At 39.2% G+C, this 24,501-nt stretch overlaps 1 protein-coding gene across 1 annotated transcript in view; it reads left to right on the top strand.

Moving 5' to 3' along the window:
* ITIH5 (inter-alpha-trypsin inhibitor heavy chain 5) overlaps positions 1-24,501 on the top strand; it is a 112,646-nt gene that overhangs the window by 74,700 nt on the left and 13,445 nt on the right. The window contains exon 10 of the mRNA XM_044280041.1: positions 22,816-23,369. Within this exon, the coding sequence (XP_044135976.1) occupies positions 22,816-23,369 (554 nt within the window). The remainder of the gene's footprint in view (positions 1-22,815; positions 23,370-24,501) is intronic.

Here is a 24,501-nt window from a genome sequence, read left to right as displayed (position 1 = left end):
CTGCCTCCAAAATCCATATGGCGCTCTTTTCCTTCTGACCACTGCCACGTACCCATAGAGCAGTTTACCACCACATATGGGCTATTTCTGTAAACTGTAGAATCAGAGTAATGCATATTGAGGTTTAGTTTGAAGTTGACCCTTGCTGTGTTGCAAGAAAAAATTGATTAACATGAAAAATCAGCATAAAAAATGATTTTTTTTAATTTCGCCTCCATTTTCCTTTAATTCTTGTGGAACACCTAAAGGGTTAACAAATTTTGTAACATAATTTTTGAATAATTAATTATGTAAGCCCCTCAAAATCACTTTATAACTGAATTGGTGCTTAAAAAATGGTTTTGGAAATTTTGTTGAAAATTTTAAAAATGGCTTCTAAACTTCTAAGCCTTCTAATGTCCTAAAAACATAAAATGACATTTACAAAATGATGCCAACATAAAGCAGACATATAGGGAATGATGACTGATAACTATTGTATGAGGCATTACTATCTGTCTTAAAAGTAGAGAAATGCCAATTTAGAAAATTTCGAATTTTTCAAATTCTTGGGTAAATTTGTTTTTTTTTATAAATAAAGAAAAAATATATTGACTCAATTTTAGCACTGTAGTGAAGTACAATGTGTCACGAGTAAACAGTCTCAGAATGGCTTGGATAAGTAAAAGTGTTCCAAAGTATTTAACACATAAAGTGACACATGTCAGATTTGCAAAAAATGGCCTGGGCATGAAGGTGTAAACTGGCCCGGGGTAGAAAGGGTTAATGTGAATGAATAATTTTTTTGTTCGCTGACTGATGAAGGAGCGTGACCTGAATTTTTTATGGCCTATTCGGAGGATATGTCATTAATATTGTACCTATTTAATGTTGGGATGAAAAATTAAAAGCAGTAGATGTCAGAAAACTTTGAATGATGAAGTTCTAATTTCCTTATAACAAGACACTTCTCAAACATATGGCTACATCTAGGCTTCTTAGAGTAATGTTTGGCCAGTTTTATATTGCATTATATCTTATTTGTTAACAGCCAACAACCTATGTCTATTATGAAAGAGTTGGATTCTGCCAGTAGCTGATGTGGGGTCAACCAGTTGATATGTGAATATAATTTAGCATTCACCACTGGTCTTCCATTACAATTAGTCTTATCAATCTAATCAATCTATTTCAAGACAATATTTAATATTTTTGAACCATGTATACACATTTGACATATAAACATTTTGTACTGACACAAGATTCATTTCAGGGACAGAATGAGGATAAAGGAGTGGAATCTGTACAGTTGGGCTCCCAAAATCGTTGGCTTTGTTAAAAGCTTTGATTGAGTTTTAATAAAATCATACCACTAATATAGAACCACTTAAAGGTGTTATGGCATGATTGATGTAAAACTGAAAATCAGTGACGCGCGTTTCGGCACATGCAAGTGCCTTTGTCAAACTCAAACAAACAGCAAGTGGCATTGAAATGAACATAAGCATATGTTTAAATAGCCCGCCCCTAATCACGTGATAGAAGCCTTCAAGTCCTGTGATTATGACGTCATGTTGGCAGGGTAACAGAAATTGTTTACTAACATCTAATCTCGAAAAAAGCCACAAATGAATGCGATCCATCTGTTTCATTGAGGATCGCAATGAGTCAATTACACTGCGGAGACACATAACAGAATAAAAAATTACATAATTCAATCACGGACGATGACTGTATCTGAATGGTCATCTCAGACATTATAAGAAACTATTCACCGCGTACTCTCGATTTAACCCTTTGGGTGTCATCGTTTGTAAGCGGTGAATCCAATAGGCTTCACGTTTAAGTAACAACTCCACTCTATTGCCTCCCCTTCAAGGTGGCAGTACCTCTTCGATAATTTGAAATCGAAGTTGTGACACGTTGTGTCTCTGTTGATGAAAATGCAGAGGGATTGGCAATAGTAAATTTTCATTGCGAATTGTCGACTTATGTTTCGCAAAGCGATCTTTCATTCGCATCGTAGTCTCGCCTACATAACAAAGTCTGCATGGACATTGCAACAGGTATATAATGAAAGTACTATTGCAGGTGAAATGGCTCTTTATTGGAATTTGTTCCCCAGTATGTAGGGGCCTCTTATTATACTAGAACAGTGGATGCAGCTTAGACAAGAAAAGGTGCCCTTCCTGACGGTAGACAATACCATTTGTCGGGGGCCCTTTTTGTTGGTGCCTATATCTGCTCTGATGATTTTATCTTTTAAATTGCCCACCCGTTTGTAACATAACATAGGGGGGGCTTTGAAATTCTGCAATCTGGGGATAAGACCTAGTCACTACATTCCAATGTTTATTAATGACTGCCCTTACGCGATTAATCCAGGGGTGGTACTGTACGACTAGGGGGAGTCTTTTCTGTGGTGGGTTTACTTTGCCTATTGGTGATGTTTCACATTTATTTCGCTGTTGTGCAAGGACCAATCCGGGTATCCTCTCTGCCTAAACTTATTGGTCATCTTGTCGAGACGAATTCTGCGGATGGAAGGATTACTAACAATTCTATTAACTCTTTGGAACTCTGAGTAAGGTATAGACCTTTTAGTGGCCGGTGGGTGATTACTCTCATAGCTGAGCAGACTTTTACGGTCTGTGTTTTTAGTGTACAAGTCTGTTGTACATTTGCCATCTTGACCCTTTATGACCCAAGTGTCCAAAAAAAGGTATTTTAAAGGAATCAGTCTGTACCGTAAATTTTAATTCGGGCCATACGTGTTGATGTAAAGAAAAAATTCCTGGATTGTCTCAACGTCGCACCGCCATATGCAAAACACATCGTCGTTGAAACGCTTCCAAAAAATGCAATACTGCTGAAATAATGACTGAGGATATATAAAATAAAATCCTGTTCGAACTGAGCCATATAGCAATTTGCATACGGCGGTGCGACGTTGGACCCCATCGCGGTCCCGCGGCACTGTTGGTAGTAAGTATCTTGAAAAAGAAAATAATTTCGTGTGAGGACAATGGTCAAAAGGGCAAGAAAAAAATCTTTCTGATGTGGTGTATAATAACTTGTGTCCAACAAATTCCGCACTGCGGTTAAACCTTTGGTGTGTGTTATGGAGGTGTATAAACTACACACATCAAAGGTCACCAGAATACATTCTGCATCAATTTTGGGTTTTTTAAGCTCCTCTAAAAAGTGTTGAGTATCCCTCAAATAAGAGGGGGTGATTTGTGTTAAGGGTGTAAGGATTTTTTTAAAGAAAAATGGCAGGGGGGTCAGTACTGAATCTGATGCCGTGACTATGGGTCGTCCCGGGGGGCGTTCCATACACTTATGTACCTTGGGGAGGGTATAAAATACAGGGGTGATTGGATGTTGCTTAATCAAGAATTCTGCTAATTTCCGATTAATAGTGGCTTTATGCTATATTCCCTAACAAGGGATTCAAGCTCATGTTTAATGTCAAAGACAGGGTCTCTCGACAAGGTTGCATATGTATCTTTGTCGGATAGTTGGCCCAAGATTTCTTGCACATAATAATCCTTATCGATTATCTCCAGGGCTCCCCCTTTAGCTGCGGGATTAGATATGAGTGTTTCATCGTCTAGCAAATGGTGAATAGTTTGTCGGGCTATTTAAACATATGCTTATGTTCATTTCAATGCCACTTGCTGTTTGTTTGAGTTTGACAAATGCAGTTGCATGTGCCGAAACGCGCGTCACTTCCATTTATGAGTGGCAAATAAAATACTCACGATTGCATCGCAAGGAGTGCCGGTTCTTTCTTTCATTGAATCATATAGTACATGACAATAACTTTCTAACAAAGCTAGAACCAGCCCTGTACCTCACATGGAACCAGAGATCTCATAATTAATTGTGTCAGTTGTTCTGCTAGATTCTGGCAGCTCAAGGGGTGTGTCCTTTCTGCTGTAGTTCTTTCCCTGTAACTGCCACAGCATATAACAGAAGAAATGGCTGGTGACAGTTTAAGATTTAAACTGAGCGGGTGCAACCATCAAAGTGAGGTGGACAAGAAATAAGGAAAAGAACAAACATCAGTTGGTGCAATACAGATATATTTTATTAAATAGCTCTGTTGTTGTACTAAATATGTAATTACATGCAATTACAAAGGTATCCTGATGCAGGTTCTGGTTTAAAAAACGTTGAATATTTTTTGTAACACAACCCCTTTAACGATCCGTTCAACAATGGAGTAATTATAGGGACTGCAGTGGTTGCAGTTGTGATCAGGCCCACTAGTCAGGTGGGCCTGTAGGTCCCTCTGAACACACTAAGGCTGGTTGTACTTTCTGATCTCCTTTGATGTCTGGAGTGGAGAAGACAGGGAAAAAAGATTTATAATGCACAGGCTGCCAGACATCACCTTCTGTCAGAAGTAGCAGTAGATTGGCATATGGGGAGGCTGTGGAAAAGAATACAGATGCGCAGCTGCAAGGTTACAGTGTTCTCAGAGCCCATGTGAGCTGGAGGGGATTATATTTCATCCCTGTTCATATTTATAGTTGTCGTGTACTGCTGTATCCAGTAACTAATTTGAGGCCCTTATCAGAACCTACAACCAAAAGTAGATTAACCCCTTCCCGCAATATCACGTACATGTACGTGGAGGAATGTGGCTTCTTGACGCATCCTCATGTGCATGTACGTGATGTGATCGGGCAGGTGCAAGGACTGCACTTACCCGATCCGCAGCACGGGCCTGGCTGTTACTGATATCCGGGCCCCTGCTGCATCCGGCAGCATCGCTGTATGTGTTGATTCCCATGGATTAATCCTTTCACATGCCGCGGCTTGTGCAGGGTTTACAGAGGAAGAGGGCTCCCTTTGACTCCATCGGCTCCCTGCGCTGCGCTGACAGGGGGACGATGGTTGCCATGGCAGCCCCGATGCCTTACACAGGCATCAGGGCCTGCCAGCTACGGAAGCCCAGGAGATTCAGTGTAAGACGCTGGCGGTTCAATTCAGTATAATACAGAATGTATTGTACTGAATTGAAACCGGGATCAAACCCTGAAATGGTGAAATCCCACAGTGGGACAAATATAAAAAGTAAAAATGTGAAAAAAGTGTTTTCTTTATAATAAAAAAATGAAAGTTTAAAGTAAAAAAATAAAAGGCCATCTCACCATAAAATAGTGTTCAAAATAAATAAATAAAAAAACAGACATATTAGGTATTGCTGTGTCCGTAACGACGTGCTCTATAAAAATGTCACATAATCTACCACCTCAGGTGAACGCCGTAAATAAAAAAATGAAAACTGAGCAAAAAATTCTCATTCAAAAAGACATATGTACCCCAAAATAATACCAATCAAACCATCATCTCTTCCCGCAAAAAAATTGGACTCTACCTAAGACAATCGCCCAAAAGATAAAAAAAATGGCTTTCAGAAAATTGAGACACTAAAATATGATTTATGTTTCTTCAAAAATGCTTTTATTGAGCAAAACTGAAATATTAGGCATCACCGTGTCTGTAATCATCTGCTCTATATAAATATTAAATTATCTATCTCCTCAGGTGAACACCGTAAAAAAATTAAAATGTTTTTTGTCACCTTACATCAGAAAAAGTGAATACCAAGCGATAAAAACGTCATATGCACCCCAAAATCATATCAATCAAACCGTCATCTCATCCTGCAAAAAATTAGATCCTACCTAATACAATCACCCAAAAAATAAAAATAAACTATGGCTCTCAGAATATGGAGACACTAAAACATGATATTTTTTTTTGCTTCAAAAATGCTGTTATTGTGTTTTTATACTTAAATAAATGAAAAAAAGTATACATATTAGGTATCTCCACATCTGTAAGAACCTGCTGTATCAAAATATCACATGAACTAACCCCTTAGGCGAACACCGTCAAAAAATTTAATAAAAATGGTGTAAAAAATGAAATTCTTTGTCATGTTACATCAAAAAAAGTGCAATACCAAGTGAACCAAAAGTCATACGCACCCCAAAATTGTACCAATAAAATATTCTCTCCTCCCACAAAAAATGAGAACCTACCTAAGACAATTGCCCCAAAAAAAATATGGCTTTCAGAATATGGAGACACTAAAAATATTTTTTTTCAAAAATGCTTTATTATGTAAAACTGAAACAAACAACAAAAAAGTTGTCATCTTTGGTATTGTCGCATCCGCAACAACCTGCTCTATAAAAATATCACATGATTTAACTTTTGAGAGGAACATTGTAAATAACAAAAAATAAAAATGGTGCCAAAACAGCTATTTTTTGTTACCTTTCCTCACAAAAAGGGTAATATAGAGCAACCATATCATCATATGCACCCTAAAATAGTACCAACAAAACTGCCACCTTATCCCGTAGTTTCCAAAATGGGGTCACTTTTTTGGAGTTTCTACTCTAGGGGTGCATCAGGGGGTCTTCAAATGTGACATTGAAATCTGCCTTTCAAAAACCATATGGCGTTCCTTTCCTTCTGCGCCCTGCCGTGTGCCTCTACAGCAGTTTACGAACACATATGGGTTCTTTCTGTAAACTACAGAATCAGGGTAATAAAATATAGAGTTTTGTTTGGCTTTTTTACTTGAAAAATCTTCCCAAAAAGTGAAATTCTGACATTTCATCTGCATTTTCATTTAATTCTTATGGAACACGTAAAGGGTTAACAAAGTTTGTAAAATCAGTTTTGAAAACCTTGAGGGGTGTATTTTCAAAAAATGGGGCAATTCATGGGTGGTCTCTATTATGTAAGTCTCAAAGTGGCTTCAGACCTGAACTGGTCCTTAATAATTGGGTTTTGGAAATTTTCTAAAAAATTTAAGATTTGCTTCTAAACTTCTAAGCCTTCTAATGTCCCAAAAAAAGAAAATGTAATTTACAAAATGATCCAAACATGTAGGAAATGTAAACTAATAACTAGGAGGAATCATTATCTGTTTTAAAAGCGGAGAAATTGAAATATTTTAACTAAATGTTACCACTTTTGGCTTGGATAAGTAAAACCACATAAAGTGAAACATGTCAGATTTGAAAAATGTGGCTTGGTGCTGAAGGTAAAAAGTAGCTTGGTCTTGAAGGGGTTAAAGTTGATTGCTTATGCACTGGCGAACACCAGAGAGCAGGTGCATGCATAGAACTGTACAAAAAAATTATGTGATGTGAATACACCCTCCCTCTCTCAAACACCTTAGATGCCGTAGTCACTACTGGGAAGCAGACAACTCCAATCAGACAAGATATGTCCTGTAATGACTCTTCATTGTGTAGAACAGGTTTCTGACCATTATATGATGCATTAGAGGTATATTACTATGCATACAGTTGAGCGCTGTATGTAAGTTTGCCATGTTACAAATGTTATCTTATAGATCTGCTATCTCGAGTGTATATATATATATATATATATATATATATATTATTTTTTTTGGGTGGAAAGGCATCAAAATATATGTCTTTCCCCTGATCTTTTAAGACCCTAACAACAAAACTGGCTGCTAGTGCTGCACCGAAGGGTCACATAAGAGACTCAGAGTTGCTACTGAAAAAATATGGATGGTCTACAGTTGGTGAGCATTAGGAGATACTGGGCCTAGGCTGAATTTTTAAAAATATAAATAAAAAAAACTTATAATCCAGTTACCCTAAAGTGAATAGCCACCCTTTAACATCATACGTTTTTTAAATTCAACTTTCTGTGCTGGTTAATTTCTTAAAATATTGTTATAGATGAAAGATCTCTGCTCCAGAGCTCCACTACCCAGCATGGACAAGGATTTAAGTGATAAAATTCTATCTGCCTGCAGTTGCACTAGGGGTACCTAGGAAGCATGCTGCTTGACCATACATTCATCTCCTGCAGTTCCCCTAGTAGTGGCTGCATAATAATTTCTCCACATTAAGGTTGAATAAACTATGGGAGCTATGTTTTTTTTCTTTAACCCCTTAGTGACCAGTCTGTTTTGGCTCTTAATGACCAAGCAATTCTTATTTTTTTTTTTCATTTTTGATTCGTTGCCTTTCAAGAGCTATAACTTTTTTATTTTTCCGTTGATGTAGCTGAATGAGGACAATTCGTAGTTTTTATTGGCACCATTTTAGAGTACACATAAGTTACTGATGAACAGATCATTTTTATTTTACATTTTACATTACTACTTTTGCACAAAAATTACCCTAAAAAAAAAAGAAAACAAAATGTTTTTGCATCACCATATCCCAAGACCCTATAACTTTTTTATTTTTCCTTTTATGGAGCTGTGGGCACTGGCGTAACTATAGGGGTCACAGTGGTCAACGTTGCGACCGGACCCCTAAGCCAGGGGGGTCCAGAGGGAACCTGTCATGTGGATATTTTATTATAATCTAACTAATTATATACAATCATTAACTACTAAAAAGTGCCTTAGGTGTATTCACTTACTGGTGTGACAGATGGTTACCTCATAATATACACACCAATATTCCACATGCCGCATGCTAATGAGCTGATTTGAGTTTATTTAATTCAGAGATATAGCCACTCCCCTTCCCACCTGCTGCTGATTCATATGGAAAAAAACTGTCAATCAGCAGCAGGTAGGCGGGGAGAGTCAGGAGCTCATAAATATTCATGACTCATCATTATCAGCTGGAGCTTTTCAATACAAGATGTTAGCAGATTGACTGGGTCAATTAAAGAAAGTTACCCAGCATTTTGCTAAGAGAATCAGTCACTTATTTATGTTGCCCTTAGTTTGGACACCATAAAACTGGTGACAGGTTCCCTTTAAGTGCACCAATCTCCTCCAGTGTATGGGGAGGAGTGATCGCTAATGCAATCACTTTTCCCCATACTGACACATTGTTTGCAACTGCAGAGGGAGTTTACACAGCACGATCTGCTGCTGGCAAACAACGTTTTTTGTATACATACAAACAAACGATCTGATTACCCAATGAATGAGTGTTTTGCTTCAGAGTGTGACCGTGGGAAGAAAAGGTGCACTCTTCTATGACTGCACGGCCCTAGGAGGGTATCTGTGTGAGGACTGCCACTGTGATCTGCATATACAACCATCCTACTACCACTCCCATCCTCCACTAGCTTCTCCTGGGTTCACTGCACAAGCTGAAAAAGTCATCACACATTACATGATTGCAGATTATTCATTGTAAGTAGAGTTGAGCAAACCCGAACTGCAAAGTTCGGGTTTGTACCGAACTTTGTGAGTTCGGGTACCCTGACCCGAACCCGGACTTTTTCACTGAACTTCGGGTTCAGTGTTCGGGTGATTTTGTTATTTTCCATTATAACATGGTTATAACTGAAAATAATAGCATTCTTAAAACAGAATGCTAAATAAAATGTCTATTGAGGGGTTAAAATTAAAATAAAAACTCACCTCATCCACTTGATCACGTAGCCGGTATCTTCTTTTCTTCAGGACCTGCAAAAGGACCTGCGGTGACATCACCACAGGTCCTGCTGAATAAAGATAGAAGGACCTTCTATCTTCAGTCAGCAGGACCTGCACCGCACTCACCACGTGGTGAGCGCAGTGTCATCACCGCAGGTCCTTTTGCAGATCCTGAAGAAAAAAATATACCGCTGCGTGATGTGGATGAGGTGAGTTTTTTTTTTTAACCCCTCAATAGACATTTTATTTAGCATTCTGTTTTAAGAATGCTATTATTTTCCGTTATAACTATGTTATTACGAAAAATAATAAAGTGAAGTTCGGGTCCCCATTGACTTAAGTTCAGGTCAAGTTCGGGTCACAACCCTAATTGTGAGCTAAATAGTCAGAACTCCAGGCTTAGGCTGCTTTCACACTAGCGTTCGCTGGTCCGCTCGTGAGCTCCGTTTGAAGGAGCTCACGAGCGGACCCGAACGCAGCCGTCCAGCCCTGATGCAGTCTGAATGGAGCGGATCCGCTCAGACTGCATCAGTCTGGCGGCGTTCAGCCTCCGCTCCGCTCGCCTCCGCACGGACAGGCGGACAGCTGAACGCTGCTTGCAGCGTTCGGGTGTCCGCCTGGCCGTGCGGAGGCGTGCGGATCCGTCCAGACTTACAATGTAAGTCAATGGGGACGGATCCGTTTGAAGATGCCACAATGTGGCTCAATCTTCAAGCGGATCCGTCCCCCATTGACTTTACATTGAAAGTCTGGACGGATCCGTACTAGGCTATTTTCACACTAGCTGTTATATGCTAAAAATAATGCAGACGGATCCGTTCTGAACGGAGCCTCCGTCTGCATTATTATGAGCGGATCCGTTCAGAACGGATCCGCCCGAACGCTAGTGTGAAAGTAGCCTAATACATTTTAGACAGACTGATATATTGTAGCACGAATACTTACAGGAATACACTGCGTTCTATCATGCGACAGGCAAACCTCTAACACACTGGTCTTCAATGGTAACACAGCAAAGAGGTACTTGTGTGTACTTTTAGAGCAGCAAGAAACAAATTATTAAATGTAATACACAAGAAAGTAGTGTGCTAAAACGTTACAAAAAGATGACAAAAAAATAACATACATAAGAGCAAACAGTACAGAAATGAGGATAAAATAATGAATCTATTATCAATTAGATCAGTTAGGAATTCACTCTGGGATAACAGCAGAAAGTTATCCAGACCTTCACTAGGGATCTAAACCTTGTGTGGTTTACAAGGTCTTAGCCAGACCCCTACACCGTTCTGTTAGTGATGCGACTGGAGGCTGGCTAATTAAATGCAAAAAGTGGAAGGAGTATGGCATAATTATATTTCTAAAAGCTAATTGCTGGTCATGAATAGTTGTCTCATGGCCACACATTTCATTATGGATGCCTCACGATGGAGCAAAGGAGAAGGAGGAGTCTGGGTGCTCCGGCAGGGTGCTTCCTGCCAGAAGAGCCTACTGGAGCCCTGAACGCCAGTGTGGAACTAGCATAAGCCAATCAATAGTTGGTACAGAGGTAGACAATAGTGTCTGCACCAAATTTATCATCCAGCCGGAGCCACTGTGATAAATCTGGTGCAGGTCTAGACAGCCGGTCTAAGGGTACTGCTACATGGTCAGGTTTCCTGATGCAGTTTTGTGAGCCAAAACCGGGAGTGAATTCAAAAAAAGAGAAGTTATGTTTGTCATTTCTACATTCCCTCCTTTTATGATCCACACCTGATTTTGGCTTCCAGAACTGCATGCAGAGACCTGACCATGTGAACATACCTTTTGGGGGCAGTATATCAAGGCTTTTTTGCCTTCTTGTGGAGTGCCTGCTTGATCTGAAGCGAGGTTACATTATTTGCACTGAATACATCGTGATTTCTCTGTCTGGAGTCTATTCTCATTTATTACAAAGGGTTCGTCATTATGTTTCTATACTTTTAAATACATAAAGGGAATCAACAAGGTAAATGAGGAGAAAGTATTTAAAAGAAGAAAAACTGCTACAAGAGGACATCGTTTTAAATTAGAGGGGCAAAGGGTTAAAAGTAATATCAGGAAGTATTACTTTGCTGAGAGAGTAGTGGATGCATGGAATAGCCTTCCTGCAGAAGTGGTAGCTGCAAATACAGTGAAGGAGTTTAAGCATGCATGGGATAGGCATAAGGCCATCCTTCATATAAGATAGCGCCAGGGGCTATCCATAGTACTTAGTATGTTGGGCAGACTAGATGGGCCAAATGGTTCTTATCTGCCGACACATTCTATGTTTCTATGGACACTACTCATACATATTGAGTATCTTACACAGTACATTGGGTGTTGTCTCATCTAAGGGGAAAAAAAAGAACCCCCCCACCCACACACACACACACACACCAAGACAGAGATAATGAAATTGATAGGCTTTTCTGGGGCCGCAAGGGGGAGGAGCAGGAGGAATGTGCTAACCCTGGGCTCAAAGGCAGTGTCGGACTCAGGCGTGACATCAACATCATCCTGCTATGACTGAGAGGAAGAGTGAGCCATCCAGTACACAATGTCATCCTTTTTTGTCCTCAATATTAATCTGGCGCCTACTGGAAGTGAGGCAGAACTGTGGCCTACTGCTACTACTACTGGCCAGATGGCTGGTACTGACTGTGTTGCTACTGCTGTTTTCACTGTTACAGCCACCACATTCTTACTTGCGGATGACATGGGTCTTTTGTTTTCCACTCGTCGTTTACCAGACATTTTATTAAACCCTATTTAAACAATACCTAGTCCCAGGTTGGCTACACTGATAATTAAACATAAGCAAAATTGCAGCATTTTTTTGGGGGAGGAGCAAGAAAAAATGGCCTATTAAACATCCCCTGCTACAAACACACTGTACACTGGTAGTGATGCACTAAAATGTGCTGAATTGGGCATTGTTAAATGGTAGCAAAATTGCAACAGATTTTTGGGTAATTAACAGAAAGACAATTAGGTTGAGCAGTCGCCACACTATCAATTAATTGATTGCTTTTAATTTAGTATCTTTTAACCTTTTTTTTTATAAATATACATGTATTCAGATGAAAAGTGAGTGCCTGCTAAATTCAAAATACAATTTCTACTAAAGCTTGGGTGTAGCATAGCAGAGCACTGCTACCATTAAAGTCAGACGATGGAGCAACCTCATTTAAGCCACACTCTGCAAATTAACAGAAAGAGGCACAATTAAATGTCACTTCTACAAACACTGGTATTTATAAAAGGAAGCTAAATTGCAACTGGTTTTTAATAAGACAAAGGAGCCATTGTGCAATGTAGTCAAAGAAATGTATGCTGCTGGAGGTACTGGGAATATGCATATAAAACACCTATTAACTGTAGAAGCTTGGTACACATATCCTTTTGCATCACAATGTTGTCAGTGCTTCTGAGCTAGCAGATAGCCTGATGGAACAGCCAATATCCTGCCCTGATCACAAGCCAGGTATACTCCCAGAGTCATGCAATCCTCGATTTATGTTGCACACATACTTTATCCACCTCACCTCCCTGGTCTTTTATTGCTCCCAACTCCTGAAGCCTTGGGTGTGTCCCAGTTTAAGGCAGCGCAGAAAGTATGAAGAAAAACGGCTTCAGATTCAATAAACGTCCTCTAAAACTTCTCCTTTATTTTCTCCTTTATTTTTATGATAAGTAATACAGCAAACACATTCACCTTGTATACAGTGATTGTTAACACGTTTCAGACACCACGTCCTTACTCGTAACATGCAATCCTCTGTCTTCATCCTCCCTGCCCTGTTTCCCTTTCACCAAAACTTCACTTGTGAAATTTGTGATGAATCCAATTAGTTCAGAACTGATTCGCTCATCTCTTTGCTGTGGCATTCTGGAGAACCACCCACTACAAATTTCATTGTGTGAACCGGGCCTATCTCTTCCTATAATTTCTCTGTCTATGAGGATTGGCTCATCTTAGCTGACGGACTCATCTTCAATCTTGAAATAGCAAAATTTAGTGTAGATCTGGTGAAAACTACAAACCAGATTCCCAAAAAGTTGGGACACTAAACAAATTGTGAAAAAAAACTGAATGCAATGATGTGGAGATGGCAAATGTCAATATTTTATTTGTAATAGAACATAGATGACAGATCAAACGTTTAATCCAAGTAAATGTATGATTTTAAAGGAAAAATACGTTGATTCAAATTTTCACGGTGTCAACAAATCTCCAAAAAGTTGGGACAAGTAGCAATAAGAGGCTGGAAAAAGTACATTTGAGCATAACGAAGAGCTGGAAGACCAATTAACACTAATTAGGTCAATTGGCAACATGATTGGGTATAAAAAGAGCTTCTCAGAGTGGAAGTGTCTCTCAGAAGCCAAGATGGGTAGAGGATCACCAATTCCCACAATGTTGCGCAGAAAGATAGTGGAGCAATATCAGAAAGGGGTTACCTAGCGAAAAATTGCAAAGACTTTGCATCTATCATCATCAACTGTGCATAACATCATCCGAAGATTCAGAAAATCTGGAACAATCTCTGTGCGTAAGGGTCAAGGCCGTAAAACCATACTGGATGCCCGTGATCTCCGGGCCCTTAAACGACACTGCACCACAAACAGGAATGCTACTGCAAAGGAAATCACAGAATGGGCTCAGGAATACTTCCAGAAACCATTGTCAGTGAACACAATCCACCGTGCCATCCGCCGTTGCCAGCTGAAACTCTACAGTGCAAAGAAGAAGCCATTTCTAAGCAAGATCCACAAGCTCAGGCGTTTTCACTGGGCCAGGGATCATTTAAAATGGAGTGTGGCAAAATGGAAGACTGTTCTGTGGTCAGACGAGTCACGATTCAAAGTTCTTTTTGGAAATCTGGGACGCCATGTCATCCGGACCAAAGAGGACAAGGACAACCCAAGTTGTTATCAACGCTCAGTTCAGAAGCCTGCATCTCTGATGGTATGGGATTGCATGAGTGCGTGTGGCATGGGCAGCTTGCATGTCTGGAAAGGCACCATCAATGCAGAAAAATATATTCAGGTTCTAGAACAACATATGCTCCCATCCAGACGTCATCTCTTTCAGGGAAGACCCTGCATTTTTCAACAAGATAATGCCAGACCACATTCTGCATCAATCACAACATCATGGCTGCGCAGGAGAAGGATCCGGGTACTGAAATGGCCAGTCTGCAGTCCAGATCTTTCACCTATAGAGAACATTTGGCGCATCATAAAGAGGAAGGTGCAACAAAGAAGGCCCAAGACGATTGAACAGTTAGAGGCCTGTATTAGACAAGAATGGGAGAGCATTCCTATTTCTAAACTTGAGAAACTGGTCTCCTCGGTCCCCAGACATCTGTTGAGTGTTGTAAGAAGAAGGGGAGATGCCACACAGTGGTGAAAATGGCCTTGTCCCAACTTTTTGGGGATTTGTTGACACCATGAAATTCTGATTCAACATATATTTCCCTTAAAATGGTACATTTTCTCAGTTTAAACTTTTGTTCCATGATTTATGTTCTATTCTGAATAAAATATTAGAAGTTGGCACCTCCACATCATTGCATTCAGTTTTTATTCACGATTTGTATAGTGTCCCAACTTTTTTGGAATCCGGTTTGTACTTGGCAACTGTCAAAAAATATCCATAGCTAACTTTACATATAGACATATTCTTCTTCTGACAAATAAGCATTGCACAATATTCATTAGAGAACCTTCACTACTGTGAAAGTAACAGCATTTTTTTTTTTCCTGTTTGTTTCCCAGTGTCTACATTGACCCCGGTATATAACTTGGCTCCTCTTAAAACACACTGAATATTATTTATAAAAGCGATTGTTCAGTACACAAACTTACAAGACCAGAAGGGAAACATCTGCAGAGGAGCCTAATATAACCCCAGACATATCTGGCATTACTTATAAATATGCTAAATGCAGTCTGTATGTATGTTTTTGTGTGTTTTTTTTTACTGTGTATTTTTGCTTTGTATTACATTATGCATATTACAGTGGGGCAAAAAAGTATTTAGTCAGCACCAATTGTGCATGTTCTCCACATAAAAAGATGAGAGATGCATGTAATTTTCATTATAGGTATACCTCAAATATGAGAGACATAATGAGAAAAGAAAATCAGAAAATCACATTGTCTGATTTTTAAAGAATTTATTTGCAAATTATGGTGGAAAAGAAGTATTTGGTCAATAACAAAAGTTCATCTCAATACTTTGTTATATACCCTTTGTTGGCAATGACAGAGGTCAAACGTTTTCTGTAAGTCTTTACAAGGTTTTCACACACTGTTGCTGGTATTTTGGCCCATTCCTCCATGCAGATCTCCTTTAAAGCAGTGATGTTTTGGGGCTGTTGCTGGTCAACACAGACATTCAACTCCCTCCGAAGGTTTTCTATGGGGTTGAAATCTGGAGACTGGCTAGGCCACTCCAGGACCTTGAAATGCTTCCTCGAAGCCACTCTTTCATTGCCCTGGTGGTGTGTTTGGCGATCATTGTCATGCTGAAAGACCCAGTCACGTTTCATCTTCAATAGCCTTGCCGATGGAAGGAGGTTTTCACTCAAAATCTCATGAAACATGGCCCCAATCATTCTTTCCTTTACACGGATCATTCATCGTGGTCCCTTTGCAGAAAAACAGCCCCAAAGCATGATGTTTCCACCCCCATTATTCACAGTACAAAAAGTTCTACTTTGGTTTTATCTGACCATATGACATTCTCCCAATCCTCTTCTGGATCATTCAAATGCTCTCTAGAAAACTTCAGATCGGCCCAGACATGTACTGGCTTAAGCAGGTGGACACGTCTGGCACTGCAGGATTTGAGTCCCTGGTGATGCAGTGTGTTACTGATAATAGCCTGTGTTACTTTGTTCCCAGCTCTCTGCAGGTCATTCACGAGGTCCACCCGTGTGGTTCTGGGATTTTTGCTCACCGTTCTTGTGATCATTTTGACCCCATAGGATAAGATCTTGCGTGGAGCCCCAGATCGAGAGACATTATCAGTAGTCTTGTATGTCTTCCATTTTCTAATAATTGCTCCCACAGTTGATTTCTTCACACCAAGCTGCTTGCCTATTGCATATTCAGTCTTCCTAGCCTGGTGCAGGTCTACAATTTTGTTTCTGGTGTCGTCGACAGCTCTCGTCTTGACCATAGTGGAGTTTGGAGTGTGACTGTTTGAGGTTGTCGACAGCTGTCTTTTATACTGATAAGTTCAAACAAGTGCCATTAATACAGGTAACGAGTAGTGATGTCGCGAACATAAAATTTTCCGTTCGTGAACAGCAAACGCGAATTTCCTCAAATGTTTGCGAACTTGCAAACCGGGCGAACCGCAATAGACTTCAATAGGAAGGCGAATTTTAGATCCCACAGGGACTTTTCTGGCCACAATAGTGATGGAAAAGTTGTTTCAAGGGGACTAACACCTGGACTGTGGCATGCCGGAGGGGGATCAATGGCAAAACTCCCATGGAAAATTACGTAGTTGACATAGAGTGTGGCAAGTTGAAATCGCAATGCGATTAATATAACCTGCATTAATTGCATTGCGATTACAACTTTCTCAAATCCAACAGTACATTCTAGCATAGAGCCATTTCCATGGTGATGGGGACGCTCCACGAGCACGGAAGTTGGCAGAAGCTCTAAGTTGAAATCGCGATGCGATTTATAGAACTTGAATTAATCGCATTGCGATTTCAACTTAGAGCTTTTGCCGTCTTCCGTGCTCATGGAGCGTCCCCATCACCATGGGAACGGCTCCATGCTAGAATGTACTGTCGTATTTGAGAAAGTTGAAATTGCAATGCGATTAATTCAAGTTCTATAAATCGCATTGCAATTGCAACTTAGAGCTGCTGGGTTCCTAATGGTTGTATTGCTAGTATATAACGAAGATTGAGAATATAGTGCTATATTCGTTATATTTGTCAATTCTAGCTATACAACCATTAGGAACTTAGCTCTAAGTTGAATTCGCAATGTGATTAATGTAACCTGCATTAATCGCATTGCGGTTACAACTTAGATCTGAGTTTCTAATGGTTGTATTGCTAGAATTGACAACGAATATAGCACTATATTCTCAATCTTCGTTATATTCTAGCAATACAACCATTAGGAACCCAGCTCTAAGTTGTAATTGCAATGCGATTAATATAACCTGTATTAATCGCATTGCGTTCACAAATTTGTGACACTACAGCTCCAGAATTAATCTAAGATGGACGCTGTCCTTGCTTTTTGATAGGCGGTGGGAGGGAGGGTATGCTGATTGGCTGGAATGTGTCTGCTGACTGTGAGGTACAGGGTCAAAGTTTGCTCAATGATGATGTATAGGAGGCGAACCGAACATCGCATATGTTCGTCCGCCGCGGCGAATGCAAACATGCGATATTCGCCGGGAACTGTTCGCCGGTGAATAGTTCGGGCCATCTTTAGTAACGAGTGGAGGACTGTGAGAGCCAGAAATCTTGCTTCTTTGTTGTAGGTGACCAAATACTTATTTTACCGACGAATTTACCAATTAATTCATTAGAAATTCTACAATGTGATTCCTGTATTCTTTCCCCCCATTCTGTCTCTCATAGTTGAAGTGTACCTATGATGAAAATTACAGGCCTCTCTCATCTTTTTAAGTGGGAGAACTTGCACAATTGGTGGCTGACTAAATACTTTTTTGCCCCACTATATATATATATATATATATATATATTATTTTTATATAGCTTGGATCATTTGTTTCCATTTTATAATTATGTGAATTCCTGCTCATATGTTATTTTGGATACAAATACTGTTTTTTTAGAGGGAAGGCACACAGTTGTGTCTGGTTTCCCACAGCCTGCTTAATTGAATTAGCTATTTTTTACCATTTAAGTAATACTCTGCAGAGATTATGTGTGTAGGTCTAATACTGATAGCCATTTCAAGTGAGTTAAAATGCAAAATGTTTTTTAACATTCCGCTTGCTCCATCATGCAGATCTAGATCCACCTTCACAAGTCAAATAACATCTGCTAGTGTACTGGAGAGATACAATGAACCAGTATTTTCATGCTTTATGTATTTATATTGGGAAACAATCAAACAATGAAGCATTTCTTGCTATATTTTTTTTTGCCTTTAAAGAAAGTACAAAAAGGTTGGATATGGGTTAACTGTAAATTAGAAATGAATGTTTTACTCACCCCTCAAAAGCCCCCATTAGCAGTTCCATTTTTGCAATGCATTATAGTGGTAAAATATTGTTATTTAGGCAGCTGAATGGACATGTTATTTAGCCAATGTACATCATAATACTTTTTATTTGGCATCAATAATGTATGGTGGTTTTAATTAGGCACTGTATGGTCTGTTTATATGTGCACTGCATGATAGCATATCTCATTCTGGGTGGGACTGGGGATCATGATTATTTACGTAAAATCATTACAGGAAACCTTTGCTCCTTCTTCACAACATGTCTGGCTCAAAGTATTTAAAAAGATTATTACTTTTATAGCCATTTTCTTCCCTGGTAGTGCCTAGGATGCAAGAAACCATGGTTATGTAATTCTGTTAAGTCTTTTTTAGATTATATTTGTTTCTAGTAAAGCTAGGTAACAACCCCTATGGTTGCCACCATTGTGTACGTCCCCTTAATGTCACAAAAATAACTCTGACCAGTCAACATGGACTCCACAAGACCTATGAAGATATTGTGTAGTACATGCACCAAGACATTAGCAGCAGATACTTTAAATCCCAGAAGTTGTTAGCTAGGGACTCAGTGGATCAGGTTTGTTTTTCAAGCACATCCCATAGATAATAGATCGGCACACTGAACACTTTGTTGTGTTTGTCAAACCATTCCTGAACAATTTTTGCAGTGTGGCAGGGCACATTATTCTGGCCAAAGAGGCCACTACCTTTTATGAACACCATTGCTGTGAAGGGTTGTATTTAATAAGCAACAATGTTTCAGTAGGTAGTATGCGTCAAAGTAACATCCACATGAATAACAGAATGCATCACATTGCATCTGCTGAATTGCCCTTCTACCATAGTACATCCTGGTTCAATCTCTTCCTGACGATGGTTATACACATTCACTTGGCCATCAAGATGATATTGTAAAAAATTGAATTTGTCAGCCACCTTCTTCCAATGCTCTATGGTCCAGTTCTCCAGTTCCAATGCTCTGATGAAGGTTATTTCAGTGGTGGACAGGCATCAGCAAGACAACTATGACCGATCTGTGGCTACACAGACATATATCCAGCAAGCTGTGATGCATTCTGTGTTCTGACTCCTTTATATTAAAGCCATAACTTTGTCTGCAGTTTGTGCTACAATAAAAGCTCTTTAGGATCCAGCTGGGCTTGACTCTTTTCCCATGGGCATCAATAATACTTGGATGCCCATGACCCTGATGGTTCACCATTAGACCACGTTGATAGGTTCTGATGACTGCATACCAGGAACACTCCACAAGACCTGCTGTTTTGGAGATGCTCTAACCCAGTTGTCTAACCATCACATTTTGGCCCATGTCAAAGTTGCTCATATCCTTAAACTTACAAATTTTTCCTGATCCAACACATCAACTTCAAGAACTGAATCTGTATGAACTTGCTCATGTGTACTGGTCCATACAGATTTATTTATAATTGTGTCACAAGGATAAAGGGCTTGACCCCTGGACAAAATTAATAGCATCTACCTGTTATGTAATTTCTATTCCATTTAGATTGTAGGCTCTTATGGTCATTGCTTGTCCTTTTTAGTTTAATGTTTGTTCATTTATTTTAATTACTTGTCTTTTTTTTTTCTTTTCCAAAGTCTACCCCCACCTTGTGATTTCTGATGTATGAAAAAAAACTTTACCTTTTTGTAACTCAAAAATATCCTTATATTTTTCCAACTGAAGTTACCCAAGGGGACCAGTTTTTCTCCTATAAGGGAGACATTTTTTTTCTTTATATACCATTTATCAATAATCCTAACCCGGTTAAAAGCATGAATCGACTCATCCTCAGTTGGAGCCGATGAAAAGATCCATTTTGAAGCAATAGTCAAGCGAGCTAAGAATAGTTTGTATATCATTTGTTCATTTGCTTTGGAATACGTAACCTGATTCATGCTACTCAGATTATAAGTATAAAATGAGTTTTGAAGTTGTCATTTATAGATATATCCTATAATTTCATTTAAGCTATCCCAAGATGGCTGGATCTTTGAGCATCTACACCAAATATCAGCAATATCTGCATCTAACATAGAGCATCTAGTGCATTCCATATAGGACCTGATTCTTGTTTTAAACAACCACATAAGCGAATAATTGACCAGATGCAAAATAAAAAACTGGGTAACCTTATGCAAATTATCTAAAAACATATTATGGTTAACTCAAATATCCTGCCGAACCACTCTCACTCTTATTTACTTCTATATTTGAAAATAACATTCTAGCTGATAAAGTCCATAAGATTACCATGTAGCAAGGATATATATATTTTTTTTCCTCTCCAATTAACTAACGTATGGACCAATTTGTTATTTTGTGTGGAGAGTAAATCCTGAAGCTCAATAACCCAACTATATCTTGAAGTTGATTATAGCTCAAAAATAATTTCCCCTTATATCCCAGTTTGGATTGAATATACCATACATCTTTACTACTACTACAACATAACTGACCAGTTTCAAACAAATCAAAAACATTAAAAAAAATTAAGAAAATCATATTGTTCCATCACTTCATAAAGAGAGCAAGCTGGGATATTATAAAATATGTAATGGTAGATGAAAGGATTTGCGGCACTCACCACTGACTTGAAATTACTTCAATGCTTTATTTCACGCATACATGGAAAAGTATGTGGTCCTCACATCAAACGTCACCGAAATTGAGAGTAAATCTCATGTTCATTTGGTTAGTACTGTTTAAATGGTGTACAAACTGCTGACCGACCAGACCAGACCAGAAATACATCACCTACATAGTGTAAGTAGAGATGAATATGTCTCAGAAAGGGGTTCCCTGATGAGAAGACGTATGTCTCCTCAAATACCGACAGATACAGGTTTGCGAAAGTGCATGACACCGGTGTGCCCATCGCTGTACCAAGTATCTGGCAATACCACTGCCGGTCAAATTGAAACATGTTATTAGTGAGTATCAAGTCTAGAGATTCCTGTATAAATTTGGAGAACGTAGGGCCTTTGTCGGAACGACTCAGAATCATAGCAATCATATAAATCTAGCAGAACAATGAATGTGGAGATCTCTGTATCTATGTGAAGTACAGGTCTGGTTCTAACTAGAGAGAGAGATTGCCATGTCCTATATGAGGCCTGATTTTCATGGTTTACATTAGTCATGGGATAACCCCTTTAAACACTTCAAGAAGATTCCTTATCAGTTCTTGTTTGCATTTTTTTTTTATTCTCATTATAACCGACACTGGATGTATACAGTTCCTGATAAAATCCAAAAATATATTCTAAATCAATTCTGGGTCACTATATATTATCCCTTGACTATTTCTTAATCTTGGCACACGTAACGTGGGACTCTGAGAGATGACAATTGCAGCTAGCTGCTTTCCAGGCCTACCCCCATCCTAAAGACTTTTACCACTTGCAAATAATTCACTAAAACACTTTCAGCTGTCTCTATTAAATAATCACTATAGTTTTGCAAAGAGGTTGGTCAACATGCTCTTTGATTTGTTACGTTTTCCCATCTATGTAAACGAGATCTGTGTCCTTGACCTGTTGTTCTAAAAATGTTTCTTTTTTTCTTGAATAATCTTTTTGTTTTTACAATCTCGCCACATAATATACCTCTGATATATGTATACATTATTAGAAAAATATATTTTAATTGATTCTTTTAACTTTTTATAGAGATCTGATCAGCCGATCAGCTACTTGAGAAGGCTATGGCGCTTCTGTGAGGCCAGTGATGCCATGTTCTTTAGTCACATTGCCTAGGCACAGCACAGCGCCATCGATGTGAATACCAAGCACAGCTGTGCCTGGTGAGCTGTGAGGAGGCAGCGGTACTCACTGGAGCACAGCAGTCCCCCCAAACAGCTGATTGGCGGATCCCCGCCGATCAGATACTGATGGATAGCTCATCAATATAAAAAGGTTGGACTCTGTATAAGGACGAGCAATGGCAGTAGCTATCACTCATCCCCATACAGTGGAGATGATCTCTGAATGTAAATGCAGCTTTTCACCTCCATTGACAAGCAGGCAGTTTTCAGCATTAGTCTTTTACCATTTTTCTTAAATCATTAATATATTAGTGATATAGAAGGACAGTCATTGACCGATGTGCATTGCAAGTAGACTGTCACGCTAAAATAATATTTGAATTTTAGGTTTTATGATGAAATTGGGACGCCTCTGTTGTCTGACATACGCATTGACTACCCAGAAGACAGTGTTGAGTACATAACTCAGAACATGTTCTATAACTACTTTAATGGGTCTGAAATTGTGGTGGCTGGAAAGCTTCTTAACCATTCCAAAGATATCCTGCACGTAGAAATCAAAGCAAGCAACAGCAATAAATATGTTATCCTTGAAGCAGATATAAAGATTGAAGGTGCTGGACAAAATGAGATTACTGGATCTGAAATCCTTGAGGACGGTGAGGAATACAAGAACCACATAGAACGGCTGTGGGGTTACCTGGCATTCAAGGAATTTCTGACAGCTTGGCATAAAAGTGACAGTAATGTCGAGAAAGAAACAATTACAAGAAAAGCCAGCAAACTTGCACTGAAGTATAATTTTGTGACTCCATTTACATTGCTTGAGGTCAAAGACAATGGATTCCAGGCAGATTTTCCCAAAGAGGATTCAAGCCCCCTTTATACAGAGGGGATTGGTCAGAAACTACTCACACTGCAAGGGAAAAAAGTTACTCAAGGTAATACCATCATAGTTTTATGTTCCTAAAGTATAGAAAACGAATGTGACTTAAAAATACCTTTGATTGTAAAGTAATGGGTATTGGTACAGCGGTACCTAATAACTAACAGTATGTGATGTAATCCTCCAGGGGAGATATATAAATAATATGGCAACGGGAAAAAGATTAATCCAGAAAAGAGGATGATCAGGGGACCACAGGGGATACTATCCCTGTGATACCCTAGTCTATCCTCAGCCCAGGGTTACCCCCTAGTGGTGGAGGTTCCCTGTCCCCGTGCCTAATCCTAGACTATCCCTGTTAAAACCCTATAGACAGGGAATGTAACAAACAAAAATAAATAGAGAAAAAAGATAATACATAGATGTATGGATAGTGTCTAGTGCACCGCAGGTAGTCATACACCAACACTTCCTTAGACAAAAAAAAAAAACCTACGCGTTTTACCTAAAGCAAGGATCATCAGGGGGTAGAAAAGATAGCACAATGATGGAAAAATGATAATAATAATATAGATTTTTACTTAGCTCACCGTCCGGATATAGGAAAACATTGATCTTGGCTGATTAATGATGTCAGATTACCAAGAAATTGATGGCCCAATGTTCCAGGAGAGCTGTTTTCTACGTCGGTCTTAAGTCTCTCCCTGGTGTAGATTTAAGCCATTTCCCATGAGTCCATGAGTCTGAGTCTCTGAGGAAGGGGTCTGCACTCCATCACATCCTGGAGACTATACTAGTCTATAGTTCCCTGGAAATTGACTCCCAGTCTCTTACACTATACGGCAAAGATATGTATGCCTGCAAAATGGTCAACTCCAGGGAAGTTAAAAAAAATAAAATAAAAAATAGCTACAGCATTTAAAAATCAGAACAATTAATTTACCTCCTTTTACTCAAATTGACCTTTTTCTTGCATTAGATAAATTAATGTGCCAGAAACCTGTTAAGGCCTCTTTCACACTACAGTATGTTGAATTCAGTGTTTTGCGTTCCGTTTTTCACGGATCCGTTGTTCCGTTTTTTGCTTCCGTTGTGGTTCCGTTTCCGTTCCGTTGTTCCGTTCCGTTTTTCCGTATGGCAAATACAGTATACAGTAATTTCGTATTAAAAATTGGGCTGGGCATAAC

The sequence above is a fragment of the Bufo gargarizans genome, chromosome 2 (assembly GCF_014858855.1).
Source record: "Bufo gargarizans isolate SCDJY-AF-19 chromosome 2, ASM1485885v1, whole genome shotgun sequence".
Taxonomy (NCBI): Eukaryota; Metazoa; Chordata; class Amphibia; order Anura; family Bufonidae; genus Bufo; species Bufo gargarizans.
This window is presented reverse-complemented; position numbering and strand designations above follow the sequence as displayed.